This window comes from Dendrobates tinctorius, unplaced genomic scaffold (assembly GCF_039654945.1).
Source record: "Dendrobates tinctorius isolate UK_male_01 unplaced genomic scaffold, ASM3965494v1 ptg000391l, whole genome shotgun sequence".
NCBI classification, from domain to species: Eukaryota; Metazoa; Chordata; class Amphibia; order Anura; family Dendrobatidae; genus Dendrobates; species Dendrobates tinctorius.
The window spans coordinates 1,845,482-1,870,089 of record NW_027362057.1 but is presented as its reverse complement, the minus strand read 5'-3'; the positions used below and the strand labels follow the sequence as shown (position 1 = coordinate 1,870,089).

At 42.8% G+C, this 24,608-nt stretch overlaps 1 protein-coding gene and 1 long non-coding RNA gene across 2 annotated transcripts in view; one reads left to right on the top strand and one right to left on the bottom strand.

Moving 5' to 3' along the window:
- Positions 1-1,284, top strand: part of LOC141076155 (uncharacterized) — a 46,808-nt gene extending 45,524 nt beyond the window's left edge. The window contains exons 4-5 of the long non-coding RNA XR_012227425.1: positions 327-450; positions 867-1,284. This is a non-coding gene — a long non-coding RNA (uncharacterized lncRNA). The remainder of the gene's footprint in view (positions 1-326; positions 451-866) is intronic.
- Positions 1-20,868, bottom strand: part of CCDC80 (coiled-coil domain containing 80) — a 181,894-nt gene extending 161,026 nt beyond the window's left edge. The window contains exons 1-3 of the mRNA XM_073563495.1: positions 20,539-20,868; positions 14,643-16,525; positions 1,468-1,624 (exon numbers count right to left, since the gene is read on the bottom strand). Of these exons, the coding sequence (XP_073419596.1) occupies positions 1,468-1,624; positions 14,643-16,514 (2,029 nt within the window). The 5' untranslated portion in view covers positions 16,515-16,525; positions 20,539-20,868. The remainder of the gene's footprint in view (positions 1-1,467; positions 1,625-14,642; positions 16,526-20,538) is intronic.
- Between the last annotated feature and the right edge of the window lie 3,740 nt (positions 20,869-24,608).

Sequence of the window (24,608 nt, the reverse complement as noted above, 5' to 3'; positions counted from 1 at the left end):
AAAATGCAACAGGATGCATTTTGTGCACCCGGGCGCACACTACAAAAAAAGCATGCGCATACAAACGCGTACAAACGCATGCCAATGTGCACCCATGTCAAGTATAGGAAAAAAAACGCATGCGCAAAAACGCAGCGCAAAAAAACGCAAGTGTGAAACCAGCCTAACAGAAATAAACACTTGAAATAGATCACTCTGTAATGACTCTATATAATATATGAGTTTCACTTTTTGTATTGAAGAAATGAAATAAATTAACTTTTTGGTGATATTCTAACTTAGTGAGAAGCACTTGTATATACACATTTTTTTTTTTTATTTATAAGTCAAGGGTCACTAACGATGAACCTAAGCTACAAGTTCCATCTCCATGTGTGGTAGGGCATGAAAGCAACATGAGAGCTGCTCAGAAGATGTCTTCTTAGGCACGACTGTTACCTTGAACTGGAGGTGAGCGTGTTGAAATCTAATTACTAGGGAAAATGGAGCAGATTGTGAGTGCTGCTCATCAGAGTCTCCAACAGACTTTTCTTCTAGACACTTAATTTATAGGAGGACATTGATGTGACCTATCTCTTCTGAAAGGGTGTAGTCATCTGTGTCCACCATATGCCCCTTTCCCAGTACTGATGAGCCAGGGGCCAGAAAATTGCGTGATGCAAATACACATATGCTAATAAGTATTTCAGAGAAGTTTTAAGGGGGTATGTTACACTTTATATTTTAGCCTTAATGCTACTTTGGAGGTGTTGGGGAGATATTACACACACGACTTCAGTGTGCGGAGCTTGACACTATTCTTTCTCTTTTTCATTTACCTGGGATAACTCAACACCTCTACTCTCCCTGTGGGTGATCTACTGAAGAATGAACTTGATCTTCGGAAACCACACCTAAGTTCTACAATTCTTTTAACAGGATGTTATGAAAAATATTTTCCTCTGTTAACCCATGCAGCACTCACGGAGAACCAAATACAATGTATGAGGCAACAAATCCTCTAAGGTTACTTCTCTAGAAACACTGCAGAAGCTCGACAAAGATAAATGTGTATAGATGCTTCAAAACCAGACTACAAATAACGCAATGTCTACTACAGCAATGATTGTCTTGAAAATGACATGCTTATCAATGAATGGTACCAACAGTTAGATGATTATCTGCAAACATTAAATCAAAAGTCTGGTTACATTGTTGAAACTGTATAAAAAATTAAAAAACTGAAAAATAAATGACTTAGCTGTTCTTGTATTGAAGCTAAAAAATATTAGATTGTACAAAAATCTGAGATTATAACTGAATAATCAAAATATTCTGGGTACAAAGTTTTTCAAGTTGCTGCCTATTTCAGTCATAAGTCATCATCATGAATGAACTGTATTAAATGAAGATGTTATTCCATAATCAGAAGAACGTATCCCAAAATGAGACTTCATTGTGGAAGTTAATGTATGAAAAATGGCTTACCTAGTTGGAAGTGATCAATTTTCATTGTGCTGTTGGTCAATGTTCCAAAGATTGTGATAATTGAGATCTTTCTGACGGCCATCTCACACACTGTCTCCAGATACTCATCGCGTTGCTGGGAATACATATTGTTCTCCTCCTTTGGAGTTGTGATGAGCTGTATGACACATTTGAGATGTTCAAGAATAAACTGAGGTGAATCTTTTTAACAGACCTTAATTAAGGTAATCCTTGCCTAAAAGGGAGTGCTGCGTCCCCTTAATTGTTTCCTCTGTTCTGTACAAGTCAACTATACATTGAGAATACCAGCTGGGCGTGGGTTTGCAAGTCCGTTTACAGAGACCGACAGGGTCCACTAAACGACCGGCAATCGGTAAACATTTATTGATCGGCAGTCATTTAATCGCCTGTTTACACAGCCAGACCTTGGTAAATGATGCACACTAAATGTCCTGTAGAAGATCCCTCAGTGAACATAGGCTACCACTGATCTTGGCAGTGCGAGTCCTGCTTACATAGGACCATGCATCGCTGAGAATGATGATCTTTAGCATTGCACAAAAATAATTTCACTTGATGAATGATCATTTTTATAGGCAGCCTGTTTACAGTGACAGATTAATGTGAAAGGAGTGATTTTAGGAACGCTCGTTCATAATAATCTTATATTATAGATGCAGTTTTAGTCTCATTCAGGTACAGCCTCTACAAAAAGCACTGTATATGTATGTCGAGAAAATGATGGTGTCACAGTGCGATGCAGAGCTACGGAGACATTAATCAGTGGATTAAAATATGTGCTAGACCCCAATGACCTAATGTTGATAGCAATAATTAAAAAAAAAATAGAAAACTCTTTTAACTAATGATCTCTGAAACACTTTAGGATATAAAACAAGTAACACACTTTGCTTGAACTAGCGTGTCGAGAGCAGACACCATTTTGCCAAACTTTAAGGGGTCTCCTCAAGTCGTCCCTTGAGTGTCTCAGAGCTATGCATGCCCTTTACAGTCTCCTTTCTTCCTAGTTGCTTGCGGGGCGGGTGCTCCTCCTTGAGTGACAGTTCTGTTGAGCATCTTCATTCAGCTACTACACATTAATGGTCTATCAGTGCTTGTTCTGAGTCCCTATATCTACATATAGTACATGAAGTATCTACATATAGAGATAACAAGGACTTTGAACAAACATATAATCCAGAAAAGTGAGAGCTGTGATTAGAGCTTCCGAGGAAACTGCCTATGTGTTACTGTGGGGATGGGAAGGGCTTTCTCACAATCGTTAATTTCTTTGAATGCTAGAGGATCATCTTCTGTCACATACAGTACATTAACAGATATGCAGCTTCACATCACTAATCTGACAGCAGCAGGCCATAGGATCAAAAACAGACAATTTCACTCCCAAAACGAACTCCTCTAAATCACAGTAATTAGGAAATAGAATTAGATACTCTGATTGAGAATCTGTCATTTTTACATTTCAACTAAATTGCATTGTTTTCACCCGCAAATGGGCTGTATACTGCATGCTGATGCAGAGATGAGGGGGATGCTCTCCTGACTAGGTTGTGCATGTCACAACCCCATTGTATGCCCAGCTGCTGCAGTCATGCCTGCTGATTGAAGGAAATCTTCATCTGCATATATATTGAGTAGTAAAAGGAGATTGACATTTCTGGGTGACGGCGGTGCTGTTGGAAAAATAGTAGTTTAACGCTGGGGTAGTATTTAATAGCAGCATAATTACTCATTTCAAATTCGGACTTAGCTCTTTAAAAAATACACTACATGCACTTAATGAAGAGGACTCCTAAGGCCGGGGTCACACTTGCCATTTAAACGGCCGAGTTTCGCATGGTAATACACGGCGCTGCCGCCGGGACTCAGGAGCGGGGCGTGCAGCTCCATGTATTGCTATGCGGCCGCATGCCCCGCTCCTGAGTCCCGGCGGCAGCGCCGTGTATTACCATGCAAAACTCGGCCGTTTAGATGGCTAGTGTGATCCCGGCCTAAGTGTGATCATGTAATGGAGAAGACTCATACCAGAGTATACATCATGCACAGAATTCCTAACTGTTTTCACAAAATGGAGGGGATTCATATATGTGCACACATAATAGAGAGGACTCCTTAGGCCTCTTTCACACATCAGTTTTTTGCCGTCAGGCGCGATCCGGCTTTTTTTTGTAAAACCGGATCCGGCGAAATGCAATGCCGGATCCAATTTTCCCCATTGACTTGCATTAGCGCCGGATCGCGCCGGATGGCATTGCGTTTCATCCGTTTTTTGCCGGATCCGGCTATTTGTCTCATTCCGACGTCTGGAAAAAACGGCTACTGTAAAGTTTTTTGTCTCCGGCGAAAAAGCTGGAAGCACCGGATCCGACGCTTCCGGCTTTTTGCCACAATGAAAGTCTATGGGCGCCGGTATGCGCCGGATCCAGAAAAAGACGGATCAAGCCACCGGATCCGTTTTTTTAAGTCTGCGCATGCTCAGATAAAATTGGCCAGCCCCCAGGAAACAGATATAACCTGCTAGACGGATCCGGCAGAAAAACGGATCCGGTTCTACAGTTCTCCAAAATTTATGCCAGATCCGTTTTTTCTAAAAATAGCCGGATCCTGCCTGACGGCAAAAAACTGATGTGTGAAAGTAGCCTTATAGTGTACACATAATGGACAAGACTCCTATGATTGTGCACATAATGGAGAGGACTCCTATGAGTGTGCTTGTAATGGAGAGGACTCCTATGAGTGTGCATGTAATGGAGCGGACTCTTAAGAATGCACATATCTTAGAGAGGACTCTTAGGTCTTGTTTATCAACATGCAGTATACAGCTTGTTTATGGGTGACTAGTGGAGGAATTATGGGTGAAAAATTACATATTTTGAAATAGCATCTTTTTATCTAATATTTGCTGGAAACTATAATTGAAGAGGGTTTCAAAGAAGAAGAGTTCAGTTAATGAACAGTGGAGAAAAAAGTATTTAGTTAGCCACCAATTGTGCAAGTTTGCCCACTAAGGCCTCTTTCACACATCAGGTTTTCGCCGTCAGGCGCGATCCGGCGCTTTTGACAGAAACCGGATCCGGCGAAATGCAATGCCGGATCCGTTTTCCCCCCCATTGACTTGCATTTGCGCTGGATCGCGCCGGATGGCCATGCGTTTCATCCGGTTTTCGCCGGATCCGGCAATGTGTCGCGATCCGGCGTCTGGAAAAAACGGTGACTGTAACGTTTTTTGTCTCCGTCGGCCGGATCCGGTTTTTTGGTCTGAGCATGCTCAGTAGCTCTGCCCACAAGACATATATAAAAGCAAGACAGTGGGACCCACAGCCACACCCAACATGCCACCCAAGACAGCAACCAGGCGCAGGAGAAGGCAGGAGACCACTGCAGCACCATCCGCACCACCACCACCCCAAATGGAGCAGCAAATAGAACATGCTGAGGAGGGGAGGCCAGCAGCAGATGAGAGACGGTAATTATCAAATCCCCCATTCCTCCAAACTAGGGCTATTGAATATCAAGATATTCATTGGCCCTTTGTTTCTCTTTATTCAACAGCCGCCCAAGAGATGCAGCAGCAGCAGCACTGGCTTCACTGGCAGCAGCTGTAACACCACCCACAGCCATGGAGTCTGGCCAGCAAGAGGACAGCACATCTTCTGGGAGCCCTCCCTCGCATCGTCAGCGTTTGACGGTAAGTTTTTATTTCCAAAATCCATCTTCTCTGTAATATATGTCTATTCATTGCCTTTTATTTCAAAACAGGAATCACAAGATGAAGAGGAGCTCCCAGAAGAAGAAGGAAGGGGTGGACAGACACTTGGAGTGGGCTCACAATTCGTAAGTTTTTTGCATCAAACGCAGAAACACAACATCACACTACACACAACATATAGAAAACAATGTTCTGCAGACCACACACAGCAAACAAATGCCTACATCCAAAGACATAACTTTTTTTGTTTTCTTCTCTAGTCTTCCCAATCTGGTGCTTGGCCAAGAGGTCCTCGCAGTGCCTCCCAGGGTCGTCGGCGACAGCAACGCGGCGGTCACCAGCGTGTAAGTATAAATATTTTTGCTTTGTTTTTTTGCACTTTTTATTTCATTTCTTTTGTGGAGGCTAATTATGTTATTTTTGTCTTTTTCTTTAACAGCCTTCACAGCGTGCTCCCGACTCTGACGGTGAGGATGGAGGGATTGATGTGGACCGCCTCATCGATCTCGTCAGAGAAAGGGAGCCGCTCTGGAATATGGCTGACCGCCGCCACGCTGACCTGATTGTTACCCGACGACTCTGGGAGGAAATCTGTTCTCTCCTTGTGGGCCGCTGGGAGGACCTCGAAGCTCGGGCCCAGATTAAAGAGCGTAAGTATATACAGTACCGGTTGCTTGATGTAAACCAGTGTTTCCCGAACTCCAGTCCTCGTGGTCCCCACGGATCATGTGTTCAGGATTTCTATTTACTATAGAAATCATGAAAACATGACCCCTGGGGACCATGAGGACTGGAGTTTGGGAAACACTGATGTTGTATACTAACCACTCCTTTCTTGTTTCAGGGAACAGAATTGTGAATCGGTGGCGGTCTGTGAGGGATCGTTTCAAGAAGGAGTTCAATAAAGAGATGCGGGCCCCGAGTGGATCTGGAGGACGCAGGAGCAAGTACAAGTACGCAGAAGCCCTGTCGTTCCTCCGGGAAACAATGTTCACCAGAAGGTAAATATTACACACCACATGTGAAAAAAAATGTTATATGTAAAAAATTTTTTCAGCCAGGGCCATACCATGTCAGTATTTTAATTGTTTTTTTTTCTCTTTATTCCACAGCACGGTGAGCAGCACTCGGGAGCCGGCACGATTGGACCCTTCTGAGGCGATCCCTGAGGAGACCGGCACCGAGGGACACTTCGACCGCCCCGGTACATCTGCAACTTCCCAGCCTTCCCACACATTCGACCCATCTGTCCCATCCACCAGCACAGGAGCATTGTGGCCGCCTACATTACATGAAGCTGCTGGTGAGGAGATCGCTTTCCCTTTACCCCACCCTTCTGCCCCTGCCACCTCTAGTACACCTGCGGGTACTGGGCGGCAGCGGCAGAGGGGTCAGGAAAAGACTTATGCGCCAGAGTTCTTGCATCTGAATGCATCTTTCCAGAACTGTCTCAAAGTCTTGTCAGAGCAAATATCCGCAGGCTATCAGCAGATCAACTCCAGCATTCTGGAGGTGAAGACACTTCTGCAAACCATGCATTCAGAAGCAAGATCTTCGCCAAACCACACCTTTTTCAGGTCTGTTGTGGAGCGCATGGAAACGCTCTCTCCTGCCCAGCAGATGCATGTAATGCATTCATGCCACGCTGCTCTCCAGCAAGTTACCTCCCAACCTCCTCCTCCCACCACAGTAGTTCCTCCACCTGCACCCCCTCCAGCCACTTTCCATCCTCCCCCTCCTATTACATCTACACCCCCTCCAGCCACTTTCCATCCTCCCCCTCCTATTACATCTACACCCCCTCCAGCCACTTTCCATCCTCCCCCTCCTATTACATACCATCCACCTCCAGCCACTTTCCATCCTCCCCCTCCTATTACATACCATCCACCTCCCCAGCACCATCCACCTCCCCAGCACCATCCACCTCCCCAGCACCATCCACCTCCCCAGCACCATCCACCTCCCCAGCACCATCCACCTCCCCAGCACCAGCAACCTCCCCAGCACCAGCAACCTCCCCAGCACCAGCAACCTCACCAGTACCAGCAACCTCCACAGTACCTGCAAACTCCCCACTTCCAGCAACCTGCCCCGTACCAGACATCTCCCCACTTCCAGCAACCTGCCCCGTACCAGACATCTCCCCACTTCCAGCAACCTGCCCCGTACCAGACATCTCCCCACTTCCAGCAACCTGCCCCGTACCAAACTCCTTCCCCATACAACTTGCCATCAACATCATCTGCTCCTACAGTCCCTGCCCAACCCTCCACTCCACCACCCACCACCTCTTCTGCTTCCCACATGTCCACCCATTCTGTAGTTTTTTCCACACCTTCACCTCTAACTGTTCCTTCCCCACCACGATCCCAGTCCTCTCTCCACACTCCCAGTGTCGAAGTGTCCCGCAGCCCCTACAGCAGTATTTCCACCACACACTACACAGAATTATAATGTGTGTATTTAAATAAAAATGACCAGTTTTATGGTTTCAGTTTTATAGTTTCAAAGTTTTATTAAACAAGTTTATTAAAATTTTAAAAAAGTTTACTAAAAAAAACATTTTTCAATAAAAGTTAAATTATTTTACACTGGTTGTCTGTCATTTCTTTCTGCGGCGAAAAAGGTTAAATACAGGGTATTTAAAAGGTGAAATGGTATTCAAAACTAGGTATATAACTGTGGGTAAATTTTAGCTTTTTGCCACAGTTGTGTTCCTGGTTGTGTTTGAAGCAAAGTATTTCACCTAAAAAGTTGTGTTTATTGTTGGTGATTTCCTAACAATGTACACAACTTTTGTTAAAAGGTGAAATACTTTGCATAAAACACAACCAGGTACACACCTGTGGCCTAAAGCTAAAAATAGAGACCATGACAAGATAGCCAACTTTGGTTGGCAAAGGTATATACTGTTGGTCCAGAAGGTACACAAGTTTGGTTAGGGCACAAATCTTTCACACTCTGTCATCCTGCCAGTGTACTCTGCCTTGAGGTGACATAAAGTATAGTGCAAAATTGTCCCTCATTACTGAAACTGTCACAGAACTTCTAGTGGTAATGTCATGGTAATCTTGCAAGGTGGTTTCTTCAGAGGTGTCCTCAATGGAAATGGGTTCCTTGCAGATAACAAAATTGTGGAGTACCACACACGCTTTGATCACCTCGTCCACAGTTTCTGTCTTGAGGTTGATCGCAGTCAATAGGACCCGCCATTTGGCTGTCAGAATACCAAAGGTACATTCAACCATTCTTCTTGCTCTTGTGAGGCGGTAATTAAAAATGCGTTTTGGTCTTGTCAATCCTCTGCTAGAGTACGGTTTCAAAAGGTGTTCTGACAGCTGGAAGGCTTCATCCCCTACACAGACAAATGGCATAGGTGGACCAGATGTTTGCGGCAGCGGTCTAGGTGGTGGGAACTGGAAGGTGTTTCCATACAGTTTACGCCCCATGGCAGACAGTTTGAAAACTTGAGAGTCATTGGAGCGGCCATAGGCCCCAATATCAACCGCAATAAATTTGTATTCCGCGTCAGCGATGGCCATGAGGACAATTGAAAAATATTTCTTGTAATTGAAATATTCAGATCCCGATCCAGCTGGCTTTACAATGCGGATATGTTTCCCGTCCACAGCGCCCAAGCAGTTTGGAAACTGACATATCTGTTGAAACTTGTCAGCAATTTCAATCCACCTCTCTGTTGTGGGCTCTGGTAAAAACTCTTCAGCTAAGGAGTCCCACAGTGCACGGCATGTGTACTTCACAATTCCAGATATGGTGGAAATCCCGAGTCTGTACTGGAAATGCAGTGACGAAAGGGATTCTCCAGTTGCAAGAAATCTGTGGGGAATTACAAAACAATAAATTAGTTTTAAATCACAGCATTACATACCAAAACTGACCTATAACACTTGGAGATACAAATTACCACCAACAAGATTGCAGTGAAAGTGTGCTCTGATGCGATCACATCCAATAAATGTGGCTTACCTTAAAGTCACCATCAGACGCTCTGCGGGTGAAACAGAGAAGCGGCAATAGGTGTCCGCTTTTCTTATGAGGTGTGCAATGCGCTCCACCAAGTAATCAAAATTCTCCATTTTCATCCTAACATATCCAAAAAATTTATCCGGGTTTCGTCGAAGGTCCATGCATAGTGTAGAATAGACCCCACGCGTCATTCTCTTGGCTGTGATGGGGTGGATCCACAAACGTCGTCTACGATGCCTGATGCGCTGCTGTCTCGCTCTCTCCTTCTCCAGAACAATCACCCTCAAACGATTCGCCTCCGCTGTAAAATCTGCCAAATTCTTCAAAATATTTCCAATCACAACATCCATCTTCGCCAGTAACTTGCTCTTCTCTCCAACCTGCACTTTCTCCTCTACAACCTGTCAAAGAAGGGCTGTAGGAACACGCTATATATAGTTTTCCAGTAGCCAATCCCGTTCGGAAGGCCACAAGGGTCAATTTTAAAAACCGGATCCGGCGTAATCCGTCGAAAAAACGGATAGAAAAACGGATGAACCGGATGAGACGGATCCGGTTTTGTCTGTCCAGAAAAAGACAGATCCGGCAGAAAACCGGATCCGTCACATCCGGTTTTCAGAAACATTTGCCGGATCCGGCGTTCCGGCACGACGCCGGATCGCGCCTGACGCCGAAAACCTGAAGTGTGAAAGTAGCCTTAGAAAGATGAGAGAGGCCTGTACTTGACATTATAGGTAGACCACAACTATGAGAGACAAAATGAGAAAACAAATCCAGAAAATCACCTTGTCTGATTTGGCAAGATTTATTTTTCAAATTATGATGGAAAATAAGTATTTGGTCACCTAAAAACATACAAGATTTCTGGCTCTCACAGACCTGTAACTTCTTCTTTAAGAGGCTCCTCTGTCCTCCACTTATTACCTGTAGTAATGGCAGTGGCACCTGTTTGATCTTGTTATCAGTATAAAAGACACCTGTCCACAACCTCAAACAGTCACACTCCAAACTCCACTATGGTGAAGACCAAAGAGCTGTTTTAGGACACCAGAAACAAAATTGTAGCTCTGCACCAGGCTGGGAAGACTGAATCTGCAATAGGCAAGCAGGTTGGTGTGATTAAATCAACTGTGGGAGCAATAATAAGAAAATGGAAGACATACAAGACCAATGATAATCTCCCTCAATCTGGGGCTCCATGTAAGATCTCACCCCGTGGGGTCAAAATGATGACAAGAACGGTGAGCAAAAATCCCATAACCACACTGGGGGGATCTAGTGAATGACCTGCATAGAGCTGGGACCACCGTAATAAAGGCTATTATCAGTAACACACTACGCCGCCAGAGACTCAGATCCTGCAGTGCCAGATGTGTCCCCGTGCTTAAGCCAGTACATGTCTGGGCACATATGAAGTTTGCTAGAGAGCATAAAGATTATCCAGAAGAGTATTGGGAGAATGTCATATTGTCCGATGAAATGAAATTAGAACTGTTTGGTAGAAACAAAACTCGGCGTGTTTGGTGGAGACAGAATGCTGAGTGGCATCCAAAGAACAACATACCTACTGCAAAGCATAGAGGTGGTAACATCATGTTTTGGGGCTGTTTCTCTGCAAAGGGACCAGGACGACTGATCCATGTACATGAAAGAATGAATGGGGCAATGTATCGTGAGATTTTGAGTGCAAACCTCCTTCCATTGTACTATCCAGGAGTCTTACATCAGCTTAATGTCCGATATAAATTATATAAAATATAACCTTTATTGAACCTTTTAACTAAACAAGACAACCACACAGTGAAACAACCAACCGTGCCACCTACCATGGCCCTAGATAGGAGCCCTATTGTAGAACTACCTGACTACCCCTGGGTTAGTGTAACATACGGTCACTCAATTGTCCAGGAAAGGAGCTTTATAAAGGTTGCCAAGAAGAAAGTGCAAAATGAGTGCAACTGACACAGACATTAAAGTGACATGTGCAAAAACAAATGAGTACCTAACTATACTGTTCCCTGTGACTGAAAGCCTTCCTGTCAGCGGAGGTTGGCACCCTACTGGTCAGCGGAATGGCGCCCCCGCTTCACAACGGCTGTCCCTTGGAATCTGTGATATCTCTAATGATGCTTAACAAGGGCAGCACAGCAATACAATAGTATGGAAGGCATAAATTATGCCAGCAACATAATTTTGACAAATGCGGCAGAAAAAATATTGATAACAGTAAGAAGATAAAAGGGTACTCAAGGTTGGTGGTTGATAAAAGAAGATCTCAACGCGTTTCTCCTAACTGGATCATCAGGAGGTAGATAATCAGATGCTGTCAGCATCACTTACACTCATTTTGCACTTTCTTCTGTTGCCTACCCAACTACCTCTATCTTGGCAACCTCTATAAAGCTCCTTTCCTGGACAATTGAGTGACCGTATGTTGCACTAACCCAGGGGTATATAGGAGATTTAGGGTACAGCCGCCGTGGAGCGGGGGCACCAATCTCGATTGTGTTCAGGGTGCCAACCTCCGCTGTCAGGTAGTTCTACAATAGGACTCCTATCTAGGGCCATGGTAGGTGGCACGGTTGGTTGTTTCACTGTGTGGTTGTCTTGTTTTAGTTAAAAGGTTCAATAAAGGTTATATTTTATATAATTTATATCGGACATTAAGCTGATGTAAGGCTCCTGGATAGTGCAATTGATTTTTGACCTTACTTTTTCATATAAACGCCTACATTTAGTGCAAACCTCCTTCCATCAGCAAGGACATTGAAGATGAATTGTGGATGGGTCTTTAAGCATGATAATGATCCTAAGCACACCACCAGGGAAATGAAAGAGTGGCTTCATAAGAAGCATATGAAGGTCCTGGAGTGGCCTAGCCAGTCTCTAGATCTCAACCCCATGGAAAACCTTTGGAGGGGTTTGAAAATCCGTGTTGCCCAGCGACAGGTCCAAAACATCACTGCTCTAGAGGAGAGCTGCATGGAGGAATGGGCCAACATACTACCAACAGTGTGTGCCAACCTTGTGAAGACTTACAGAAAATATTTGTCATTGCCAACAAAGGATAAATAACAAAATATTGAGGTGAACTTTCGTTAATGCCCAAATATAGTTGTGGTCTACCTATGATGTCAATTAATGGCGCCTCTCATCTTTTTAAGTGGGAGAACTTACACAATTGGTGGCTGACTACATACGTTTTTTCCCCCTATATAACGTTCACAGTAAAGTTAAATAAAAGATTGCAGAGGTAATGATAAGACACTTTAAGGGCATGATTCCACGGTCCGGAAACATTCAGGAATAGCTGCCGCAGCGTTTAATCCGCATAGGCCAGATGTTCCTGCATAGTGGAGGGGATTTTATGAAATCCCGTCTCCACTATGCGCATGATTACGCGGGTGACACACCCACGTAATCGGACATGTGGTGCATCTTTTTAGACCGCAGCATGTCGGTTTACCTTGCGGACACGCCCTGTCTCCGCAAGGTAAACTGCCTACTCTATGGGTACCTTGCGGTGATTCCAGATGTGTTCACTGAGCACATCCGGAATTACAGCATGGACAGCAGGGGGCGGGGCTTTGCACGGAGCGGGTTTTTCACTCCGGCCAAAGCGCAAGTAATACGGTACATGGAAACATACCCTAATACTATAAAACATTACAAAGGACAAAAGTTAGTAAAGTGCAACTAGTTTTATATTGCTGCATCAGGTAATAAAGAACCCCACAATCACAAACACACAGGGACTGTGGCACTCTTCAGAGGTTGTCACATTCTGCTTCATTCTGGAAACAGGACATAACAATTATTGTGTGCTTTTAAGTAAGACTTAGTTTTATAGTGGCAAAAACATTTGATGAGTGGTGTACCTTTGTTCTTGTGATCAATTGTGGTCCCAGTGGTTACAACTGCACAGAACATACATTTATGGCATAATGTATGAATATACCATTAATGCATTTGATGGTAAAACTTTTTCAGTTATTCTCAGAGAGAACAAAATAAAAAAACATGTAGTAATCTATATTTATTAATCAAACTAATGTGTTGCTATGCTTTTGGTCCTATTATATTCAAGACCGATCTAGTTACTTGTGTCCATATGGCTTCCATTAACTTTGTGTTTGTTTACTTGCAATTTATTCCTAGATGAAGAATGATCACATTGGCATCTAGTCTATGCATGTAATATTTTTCTATATCTTCATTATCTCCTTAAAGGGTTTTCCACTACTATGATACTGAGCACATATCCTTAGCATAAGACATTAGTATCAGATCAATGAGGTCCTAAACCCTGCACCCCACTGATTAGGTCTGACAGGGGTCACTCATAAATAGTGTATGGAGGGAAACACCATAGTTTAGTTGCTGCTCTTGCATCAGCTGCTTTGATGGCAGTGATGGATGTTGAAACCCCATGATCTGAAATTGATGACTTATCATTACATTTGGTCATCAATATCATAGTCGAGGAAACCCCTTTAAGTTCATACAGCATAATGAGTCCCAAAACACTACAAGCCTGTCCCTACAAACTCATCAACTGATTTCTTTTGAATCAGATCTTTTTTATTAAACATTCAGGAATCAATACAGAAAGAATATGACATCTTATATAGCTAGTAAAATTTACATTGAGAGCAAATATTATTTAAAGGGTAAAACTCTTCCTGTGTAAGAATAAATAAAAAGAAGAAATCTCAAAACACAGATATTTGCATAAAATTGAGCCTATAAACAACATGGCTCCACAAATAAACAAAAATCAAAATTATACATCAGTGCCTCATTTCAGCGGGAAAACCATCCCCGCCAGCCGCGCCACTCCGCATCATATTTCGCCCCCCCCCGCCCCCCACGGATATCAGGTCCAATCCACCCCAGCTCCCTCCCACCGCGCCACTCAAAATCTACTTCGCCACAAAGGGCACTAGACTTTATTTTCACCCCCCAAGCATCCCCTCATCGCAAGCACAACAGCAACTGGTCCAACATCGCATCCCGTACCAGTGCGCCCGAGGGGAGACCCGGTGACTCCATCCATGGCTGCCAAATTTTGTAAAACTTTCTTAATGCATTTCTTTTTAAATAAGCCCCCCTTTCCAATCTGATGACATTATTTAATTTATTTTTAAGCTCTGACAATGTTGGTGGCATAGGATCCAACCAATGATATGCAAGTATCTTTCTTGCCTGATACAGGATGCGTGCTATTCCCAGGGCCACTGCAGAGTCCGGGTCAACCCCCTCCTCCCACAAATTCAACAAACATAGACGAGGTGATGGTCGTATTGTGATATGGTATACTTGGGCTATGAGTCCCAGGGTCTGCCTCCAGAAATCCCCAATGTGCCCGCACTCCCCATCAACTGATTTCTAATACTAGAACAATAATATATGTTATAAAATGGTTACATCTGAGGTAAGTGCCTTAAAGACCTACCAATAATCTTCGCTTGCCTTCAAAGTTGTGCAGGAATGTTGACAATGATCTTTTCGGGGCTTCGGTAACTGTCTTTTTCACTGGTTTGACGTAACTCTCTTCATCACCTTTTCCTGCCTTTTTATTTTTCTTGTTACGATCTTTTTCCGCCTTAACTTTTTTATCGGACTTGTCTTTTTTAGAAGTTTTTTCTTTCTTTGGAGGTTTCTCTAACTTATCAGCTTTTTTTTTCTTTTTATCAATCTTCTCAGTTTTTTCCCCCCTTTTCTGCTCTTTTTCCTTTCTGGGTGGAATATTTACCTCTTCTATAGTTTCTTCGACTTGTGATGTTGTGGGTTTGCCAGCGTTAAATTTATCATATTCATTTGTAAATATTTTCTCAACCCCTTTCTTTTTAGATGATTTAGTCTTTTGTGGTTTCTTTTGAGTTGGTGTGACATCATGAGAACTTTGGCCTTGTCTATCTGTACGGTTATCCCCAAACCGCCCTGTGTTTTCTTTTGTATAATGCTCTGTAGTGGTTGCTGAAACAACAGGAGCGACAGTGTGGGACTCATGGACCACTGGTTTGTTTGTTTTGCTTGTAGTAGCAAAGTGCTTTCCTGTCTGCACATGCTGTCTATCTCTGTGTTTGTCGGTTCTCACAGGAAAATAGGGTCTTGCTGTTTCTGGATCACGAGTTGTTACTTCAGCTTGGACAGGCAATCTATGAGATTCTGAAGTGCTCATAGACTTAGTAGTCCATGGTTTTTGTGTTGTGGGAAGAACTGTTGTTGGCACTGTTGTTGGTGCTCTTGAAGCTGTAGTTAGGATTCGTGTAGTAGCCTTTGTGGAAGGTACAATAGTTGTTATTTTAACTGTGGTTGAAGGTGTGGATGGTGCTGTGTAGGGTTTTCTTGTACTTTTAACTCTAGTTGACCTTGTAGGGATGACATTTCTTTTTGGTTCCTCCTTCTTAACTGTGACTTGGACAGTTTCACTAGCTGGTGTAGGATTTGTGCCTCTTGTCGTACTACTGCTACCACCAGTCTCTCCTTCTTCAGATACTTGACCTTCTACACCAGCTGCTTTACATTTTTGTACAAAACCTTTTTGCCTGAGTTTTTCTATTTTTCTAATGGGACTTTGATCAACGACCTCATACATTGCTTCTAGACGAACAGGATAAGGATATCTTTCCTCTATTTGCAAAGTCTTCTTGAGAAGAACCATACCAAACTTTCCTTTTTCCAGTTTCAAAGAAGTCATCATTTTTGGCACAATTGCTGGATCGATAGGCTGTTCTAAGATCTTTCCTTCATTAGTAATTCGTCTTATCTTCCCTCCTTCTTCTCCTTCCTCATGGAATATGACAATCTGTTGAATGTGTCTTTCTGCAAGTTCACAATAGACATCATTTTTCAGAAGGCTCATCATGAGTCGGTAATAGCCATCAGATGCATGAGGCGCGGAGATAATCCATACTCTGTTTTTGCCAGCAAAGCTAGCAAGAATATTAGGTGAACTCGCAGTAGATGGAAAACGTGCTGTCCTAGAACGTGCAGATGTTGCGCTGTCATCTTTCAACATCCTAGCTTGCGGTTGCCTCACACCAACCCTTTGTTGTGTGTTGACCCTTTTAACCTGAGTTTGACTTTCATCCCTCTGCATAGTTTGTGATAAGTTTCTTTTCAGTAATCCCCTATTTACAGATTTATTTTGATTTATTTGTAGATGTCCATGCTGTCTATGGGAAGGTAGAGTTCTTCCATTGTGAGATATACTGCCAGCTCCATTGTCCCTGTGAAGTGCTCTTCTCTGAGTTTGGTCAGAAGCACATATTAACCACACGGCCAGCAAGATTGCCAGACGTAATATTAGAGTCCTATTCATTGTGCTATTATCTGCAATAGACAGAAATAGCTGATAATATAGAAATAATTGCGGCATAGGCAAAAACATTGTAATGTCTCATAAAAAGCCAAACCCAAAGTTTAACAAGCTGAGCATAACATATTAGAACAAGTAAAGCTTTTAGCAGTCCTTTATGAAATTATATGTCTAGAAACCTTTCTAAAACAGGAAGCGCGGTGACCCTACTTAGCCTGATTTCCGGTCCTATTCTATAAAACTGACTCTGGGTGACATATCCTGCAGGAGAGCCTCTGAATGAGCTCCATACCCCTGGGGGACACAAACTCATTTGGTCCGAGGGCCACATTGTTAGATTAAACCAGTACCAAGGACTGCATTAAAACTTTAAGGGGACCTGTGATGTCAAAAGATGCCATTAACCTGCAGATATGGAGTTACTCTGCAGTTTAACTTCGTTCTAAAGTCGTGCGGCTGCTGTACTGAAAGCCCCACTGCCGGGAGGAATTAACTTTATTACTTGGGTTTTCAATCATAGAGTCGTGGCTTTAGTCACCACTCAGTACCTAGTGAGTGGGGGCTGTAACCGTACCCCTACATTGACCGATAGGCCGCTGTACAGTGCTTCAGTGCAGTCACCTCTCAAACCGTGTTGGGGTGCGGTTACAGGTTCCATAATGTAATGTGACTGAAGCAGCGCCGACTGCACCTCTATGATTGAGAGTCTGAGGCTGCTGGAAGGAAGAAAAATTCTTATCCTCCTGGTACCTGGGCTTTCAGTGTGGCATCATCCACATGGCTTTAGAATGCTATTAACCTGCAGATTCTCCCCATACCTGCAGATTAATAGTGTTTTGGGACACGACAAGGGGTATTATAAGCTAACATATGACATAAATGCCTTATAAGTTTTATTAGTTCCACATCCAGGACCTCCACTTATCTGAAGGATGGAGTTCATTTGTTCACCTGTTCTTAGTCTAGAAGGAAAAAGGCCATGCATCTGTGTGTCTCTCTCTACTGAAAATGGAGGGAATCTTTCAGTAGGATTTCACACCTCAAACTGACTGGAGTAACATTTCTGGTGATGCCCACAGAGGTGCACGCCATAATGGTGACAGTTTTCTTGCGTAGGGTATCTTGCATTGAAATCTGCTGCAATGACCCGGGTACTGCGTTCACCAGACATTAGCACAATTTTCTATCAACCTCTGCAACATGTCAATGGATGTAAACAAAGAGAAACTTGTAAATAACTCATGAAAAAATAAAGTTACACTAACACCAAGCACACCATTGTTTTTCTTGTGAAATTCTCAATAAGTTTGATGTGTCACATGACCCTTTTCCCATTCGAAAAAATAAAGTTGGAACCAAAATGGCTGACTTCAAAATGGCCGCCATTGTCACCACCCATCTTGAAAAGTTTTCCCCCTCCCATATACTAATGTGCCACAAACAGGAAGTTAATATCGCCAACCATTCCCATTTTACATAGCTGGAATCAGGGTCTCTGTCCCTACATTATGCTGCTCTAAGATTAGGTAGCAAAATCCTGGTGACATTCCCTTTAAGATGATATTGTGCTTTATAAATACAGATGTCAGAAGTAGTTTAGTCAATATTTAGCCTCCTATGACCCACACTTAACATTTAATACCCAGGATAATGCATTGCTTTGCATTAAGGATACATAAGGTTGTCTACTTAACACATCTTGTACTGTACATAAGGCAACAGGAATATTTTATCACAGTTGTTAGGCAATGATGCGTATTTGAGAAACACACTAATGATTGTCAGACATAAGACATTCTACTTTTTCTATTACTTGAGCATCAATGCAAATCGTTGTTGCTACAACTCAGTCTCTCGGTATCATAATGACTTGTGTTTTCAGAAGAACCAAGACCAAAATATGGATTTGGTTTCAAACCTCAACATAAAGCCATTACTCTTTACTTTGCACTTACATGTGTTACTTAGTTTCAGTCTTTGATCAATAAGTCATGAATCAGTGCTTGCAGTAATGAACTAATAACAATATTCATTATTATTATAAAAGATATAAAAGATTGTTAAAGATATGTACGCAGGCCTCATGCAGATGTAGGCGGAGCTGAACGGATGAGGTGTCGCAGTGGGCTGAGCTTCATGGAGGAACTCCGCAGCCCTCCGCAGCTCTGACATCCACAAATCTGAAACCAGCTTTAAATTGGCCTTCCATATTGTTTATGTACAAAGCCCGGAATAATTCAGTCAGGATAGACATACAATGGCATGGTTCTGGGAATACATATGAATAGGCGAGCAATATGTGATTGGTGGGGATCAGATCTTGTATCCTCCCTCACTCGCCAATCAGCAGCAAGAAGGGAGCAAGGAGGACTAGGATGAAGTATCAGAAGCAACATCATGGAGGAGGGTACACATTAAAGTCACCTTAAGGCTAGGGTCACACAAATGTCTTCTCTCCATCCGAGAAAATCGGTCCAGCTATGATAACCAGAGTTTGATCAGAGGGTGATCATGATGTCATATGAGTGTGGTCTGATTTTTTCTAAGGACCCATTAACATGGATGGGCGAGTGCCATCTGATTCTTGGCGGCAAATTGTGCATGCTGCCATTTTTTTCCTAGGATTACTTGGTCCAAGGATAAAGTTGGACATGCGCACAGTGCTTTAGGTATGAGTGCTATCCCTCAAAACCACGGAGAGCATTTGTCCAATTAAATGGCCCAAGATCTAAGAATAGTTCATAGAGGTTAAATGGTTAAATTCTATAGTATCAAACTGCGCTCCACTTTATGGTGGCGATTTTACCCCCAGAACAGAAGAGCTTTTGTTTTTTTACTTCAACCACTTTCTATGACTTATGGGACAGCTCCCCTATGTCTTTAACTGACAATACAGTTCATCTAAAAGGGGAAGGGACTTGCCAAGTCTCGACCCCTATCTCCAGGGGCCTCACATCAGCTGCATGGCCTGCTCATATGTTACCAGTCGTCTTGGCTTTAGGCCCTGTGCACACATTGAGTATTTGGTGAGTTTTTTACCTCAGTATTTGTAAGCCAAAACCAGTAGTGGAACGGTCAGAGGAAAAGCATAATATAAACATGTCACTACTTCTGTATTTTTCACACACTCATGATTTCGGATTACAAATACTGGGGTAAAAAAAATCACCAAATATTGGATGTGTGCATGTGACCTTATTGAGATTTTGTGCTGACTTTGTAGCACTGTCAATGATGCAGCATACAAGGTAGCACAGCGTACACAACACACACACACACATATATATATATATACAAACCATACATATATACGTACATATATATAATATATGGTATATATATGTATGTTGTGTATATATATACTGTATATATATATCTATCTATCACTTTTGTATTGGTTGCATTGAATATACACCATCGCATACCCCCTGGATATAACATCCCACTGAGTCATATATGTCTCAACCCTCCCCCACTCCCCCAACATTTCTCCGTACAGCTGAACATTTGGTTTTGGAAGTCTGTTTTGGCTCTTTGAACAAATACTTCAATGTTACTCATTAAGTTCATGCAGTCAGCTGTATCAATATAGTTCAACATGGAATTTAAGGTTATTTGCAGCTTCTGGGGCCAATTACGAACATCAGTTCCTTTCTTTTTCAAAGGGTTAGACTTCTCTCTAAGCAACTCATTGTGAGCAAAGTAAACCGTCCTGGTGGGAAAATGCAGAAGAAACTGCAGAAAACGCATGGATACGGGAATAATGGCTAATTACATCTGCTACATAAAGTTTCCCTGCAATATGTATTGTTGGTGACCATGCTTTCCAGAGTTTTCTACAACTTTCCAGTGTTTCATTACAATAGTGAATGAACATAATGGACCTCAGAAATCATGTTGAATGCCTCTGCTAACTATGCATTGAGGTACAGAGTCTGGTGATCCTGGACAGTATGGATAATTTGGGAGTCAATGACCAGTGCAGTACAGACATAGACAAGAATGGGGAGAAGATATTGGATGTTACCTTGTCTCTTCCGCTAGACTTCACACCTCCATTTCTAGGTGTTGATGGAATCGGTTGTCCTCCTAAAGCATCGGCTTGTTTAGATGTTCAAAGTTTTCTTCCTCATTTTCTTCTTCTTGGTCCTTTGTTTGCGGGAGGGATGAGAATGGATTGAGAGACGGACACTCGTGACTGAAGGAAACGACACAAGTTTTTCTTTGACCAGTGTTTATTCTTCTCCTCGACTCCTGTTTCCTGGGCACTTTTAATATTTCGTTTCACTGCGAAGAGTTTAGAGAGGAAACGTCTACTCCACCATTAAACACATTCACACAAGATCTGTAGTCTCTGCAAGCCAGAGAAAAAAATTGGGAAGAATTTAACTGATCAGCAGAACACCGCCTCCTGCCCAATGGAAGCAATGAGGGAGGGCTGAGGACTGAGATTTACTTATGGGACTGAAACATTACACATCACCAGAAAGTGAGGAAGCATGATAGCTGGTAGCTACACATCCTACATTGCATCGCTCTGGATTTGTTGGACATTTAAACAACTTCTGTTCTGATTACTCCAAATTCTCAGAACTTTATCATCTTATAGTATAAATCTATATACAGGGTGGGCCATGTATATGGGTACACCTAAATAAAAAGGTGTTTTGTCCATTCTGCAAATTCAGCGTGCTGATCTGGGTCATCCTCGTGGAGATGCTGCAGCAGCTGGATTTTGTAAGGATGCCATTCGTGAGTAGCTAATATCCGCCGAAGGGATGCTCGACCGATGCCAGATCGGCGCGATGAATTTGCAGAATGGGCAAAGCAAAAATTGGAACAGGATCCTCAGTTTACACAGAACATTATGTTCAGTGATGAGGCAAACTTTTTTGGGTGGGCCATTTATATGGATGCACCTAAATAAAATGGGAATGGTGACAGATTTCTTGCTTAGGGTGTCTTGCATTGAAATCTGCTGCAATGACCCGGGTACTGCGTCCACCAGACATCAACACAATTTCTATCCGCTCCTCACGTGTTAAACTCTGCGACATGTCAATGGCTGTAAACAAAGAGAAACTTGTAAATAACTCATGAAAGAATAAAGTTACGTTAAAACCAAGCATACCCTTGTTTTTCTTGTGAAATTGACAAACAGTTTGATGTGTCACATGACTCTCTTCTCAGTGGAAAAAATAAAGTTGGATCCAAAATGACCAACTTCAAAATGGCCGCCATGGCCACCACCCATCTTGAAACGTTTTCCCCCTCCCATATACTAATGTGCCACAAATAGGAAGTTGATATCACCAACTATTCCCATTTTATTAAGATGTATCCATATAAATGGCCCACCCTTTATATAAAAATGAGTGTATGTATGTGTGTGTGTGTATCGGCCACGCCCACTCCACATAGTAACCATCACTAAGCACTAGTGTTGAGCATTCCGATACCGCAAGTATCGGGTATCGGCCGATACTTGCTGTATCGGAATTCCGATACCGACTTCCGATATTTTTTCAATATCGGAATTCGGCATCGGAATCGGAAGTTCAGTTGATTGACGGCCTGACGTCATCATGATGCGCGGTGTGTGCGCATCATGATGCGCCGTCATTTCGGGCCTTCCGGGGGTCTCTGCCGGCCTGCCGGGGGGCTGTGCCGGCCTGCCGGGGGGCTGTGTGGACTGCCCGGGGTCTGTACCGGCCTGCCGGGGGGCTGTGCCGGCCTGCCGGTGGTCTGTGCACCCTGTGGGGGTCTGTACCGGCCTGCCGGGGGGCTGTGCCGGCCTGCCGGGGGGCTGTGCTGATGTCCGGGGGTCTGTGCAAGCATCGTCCGATGGGACTACAAGTCCCATCGGGCGATGCCTGCTACCATGACAGTGATTGACACATTAGCCAATGATGGGACAGTAGTAGTCCCATCATCCGGCTAATGTGTTAAATGTTAAAAAAAAAAAAAAAAAAAAAAAAATACTACATACATACTACATGCATGCTACATACATACTACATGCTACATACATACTACATATATACTACATACATACTACATACATGCTACATACATACTACATGCATGCTACATACATACTACATGCTACATACATACTACATGCATGCTACATACATACTACATATATACTACATACATGCTACATACATACTGCATGCTACATACATACTACATACATACTACATACATACTACATGCATGCTACATACATACTACATATATACTACATGCATGCTACATACATACTACATGCTACATATATACTACATACATACTACATACATGCTACATACATACTGCATGCTACATACATACTACATACATACTACATACATACTACATGCATGCTACATACATACTACATTTCCCACACAGCAATGGCATAAAGTGAGACTAGGGACTTTTTTTTTTTTTAAGTGGTGGAGGAATACAGTGCGGAAGGATACCTACCTTCCGTCATTGGATTCCTGCAGCCCGTAGAGAACGGCAGCATCAGCTGATGCTGCAGTTCTCTACCCAAGATCGTCGTGGGACTCACTCGTGGACTGCTTCGGATCGTGGGTGAGTATTTTTGTGGTTTGTTATGTTAATATTTATTCCGGAAAAGACAATGGCTTCGGGGAACAATGTGACAAGTATTGGTAAGTATGTTACTCTATGTTATATGTACTGTATGTCTATGTATGTATTGTATGAATGTATTGTATGTATGTAGTATATATGTGGTATGTATGTAGCATGTAGTATGTATGTAGTATGTATGTAGCATGCATGTAGCATGCAGTATGTATGTAGCATGCATGTAGTATATATGTAGTATGTATGTGGTATGTATGTAGCATGTAGTATGTATGTAGCATGCATGTAGTATGTATGTAGCATGCATGTAGTATATATGTAGTATGTATGTAGCATGTAGTATGTAGCATGCATGTAGTATATATGTAGTATGTATGTAGCATGTAGTATGTATGTAGCATGCATGTAGTATGTATGTAGCATGTAGTATGTATGTAGCATGCATGTAGTATGTATGTAGCATGCATGTAGTATGTATGTAGTATGTATGTAGTATATATGTAGTATGTATGTAGCATGTAGTATGTATGTAGTATGTATGTAGCATGCATGTAGCATGCAGTATGTATGTAGCATGCATGTAGTATATATGTAGTATGTATGTAGCATGTAGTATGTAGCATGCATGTAGTATATATGTAGTATGTATGTAGCATGTAGTATGTATGTAGCATGCATGTAGTATGTATGTAGCATGTAGTATGTATGTAGCATGCATGTAGTATGTATGTAGCATGCATGTAGTATGTATGTAGTATGTATGTAGTATATATGTAGTATGTATGTAGCATGTAGTATGTATGTAGTATGTATGTAGCATGCATGTAGCATGCAGTATGTATGTAGCATGCATGTAGTATATATGTAGTATGTATGTAGCATGTAGTATGTAGCATGCATGTAGTATATATGTAGTATGTAGCATGTAGTATGTATGTAGCATGCATGTAGTATATATGTGTTATGTATGTAGCATGCATGTAGCATGCATGTAGTATGTATGTAGTATATATGTGGTATGTATGTAGCATGCAGTATGTATGTAGCATGCATGTAGTATATATGTAGTATGCATGTTGCATGTAGTATTTATGTAGTATGAATGTAGCATGTATGTAGTATGTAGTATGTAGCATGTAGTATGTATGTAGTATGCATGTTGTATGTATGTAGCATGTAATTTTTTTTTTTTTACATTTAACACATTAGCCGGATGATGGGACTACTACTGTCCCATCATTGGCTAATGTGTCAATCACTGTCATGGTAGCAGGCATCGCCCGATGGGACTTGTAGTCCCATCGGACGATGCCTGCACAGACCCCCGGAGCCTGCACAGCCCCCCGGCAGGCCGGCACAGCCCCCCGGCAGGCCGGCACAGCCCCCCGGAGCCTGCACAGCCCCCCGGCAGGCCGGCACAGCCCCCCGGCAGGCCGGCACAGCCCCCCGGAGCCTGCACAGACCACCGGCAGGCCGGCACAGACCACCGGAGCCTGC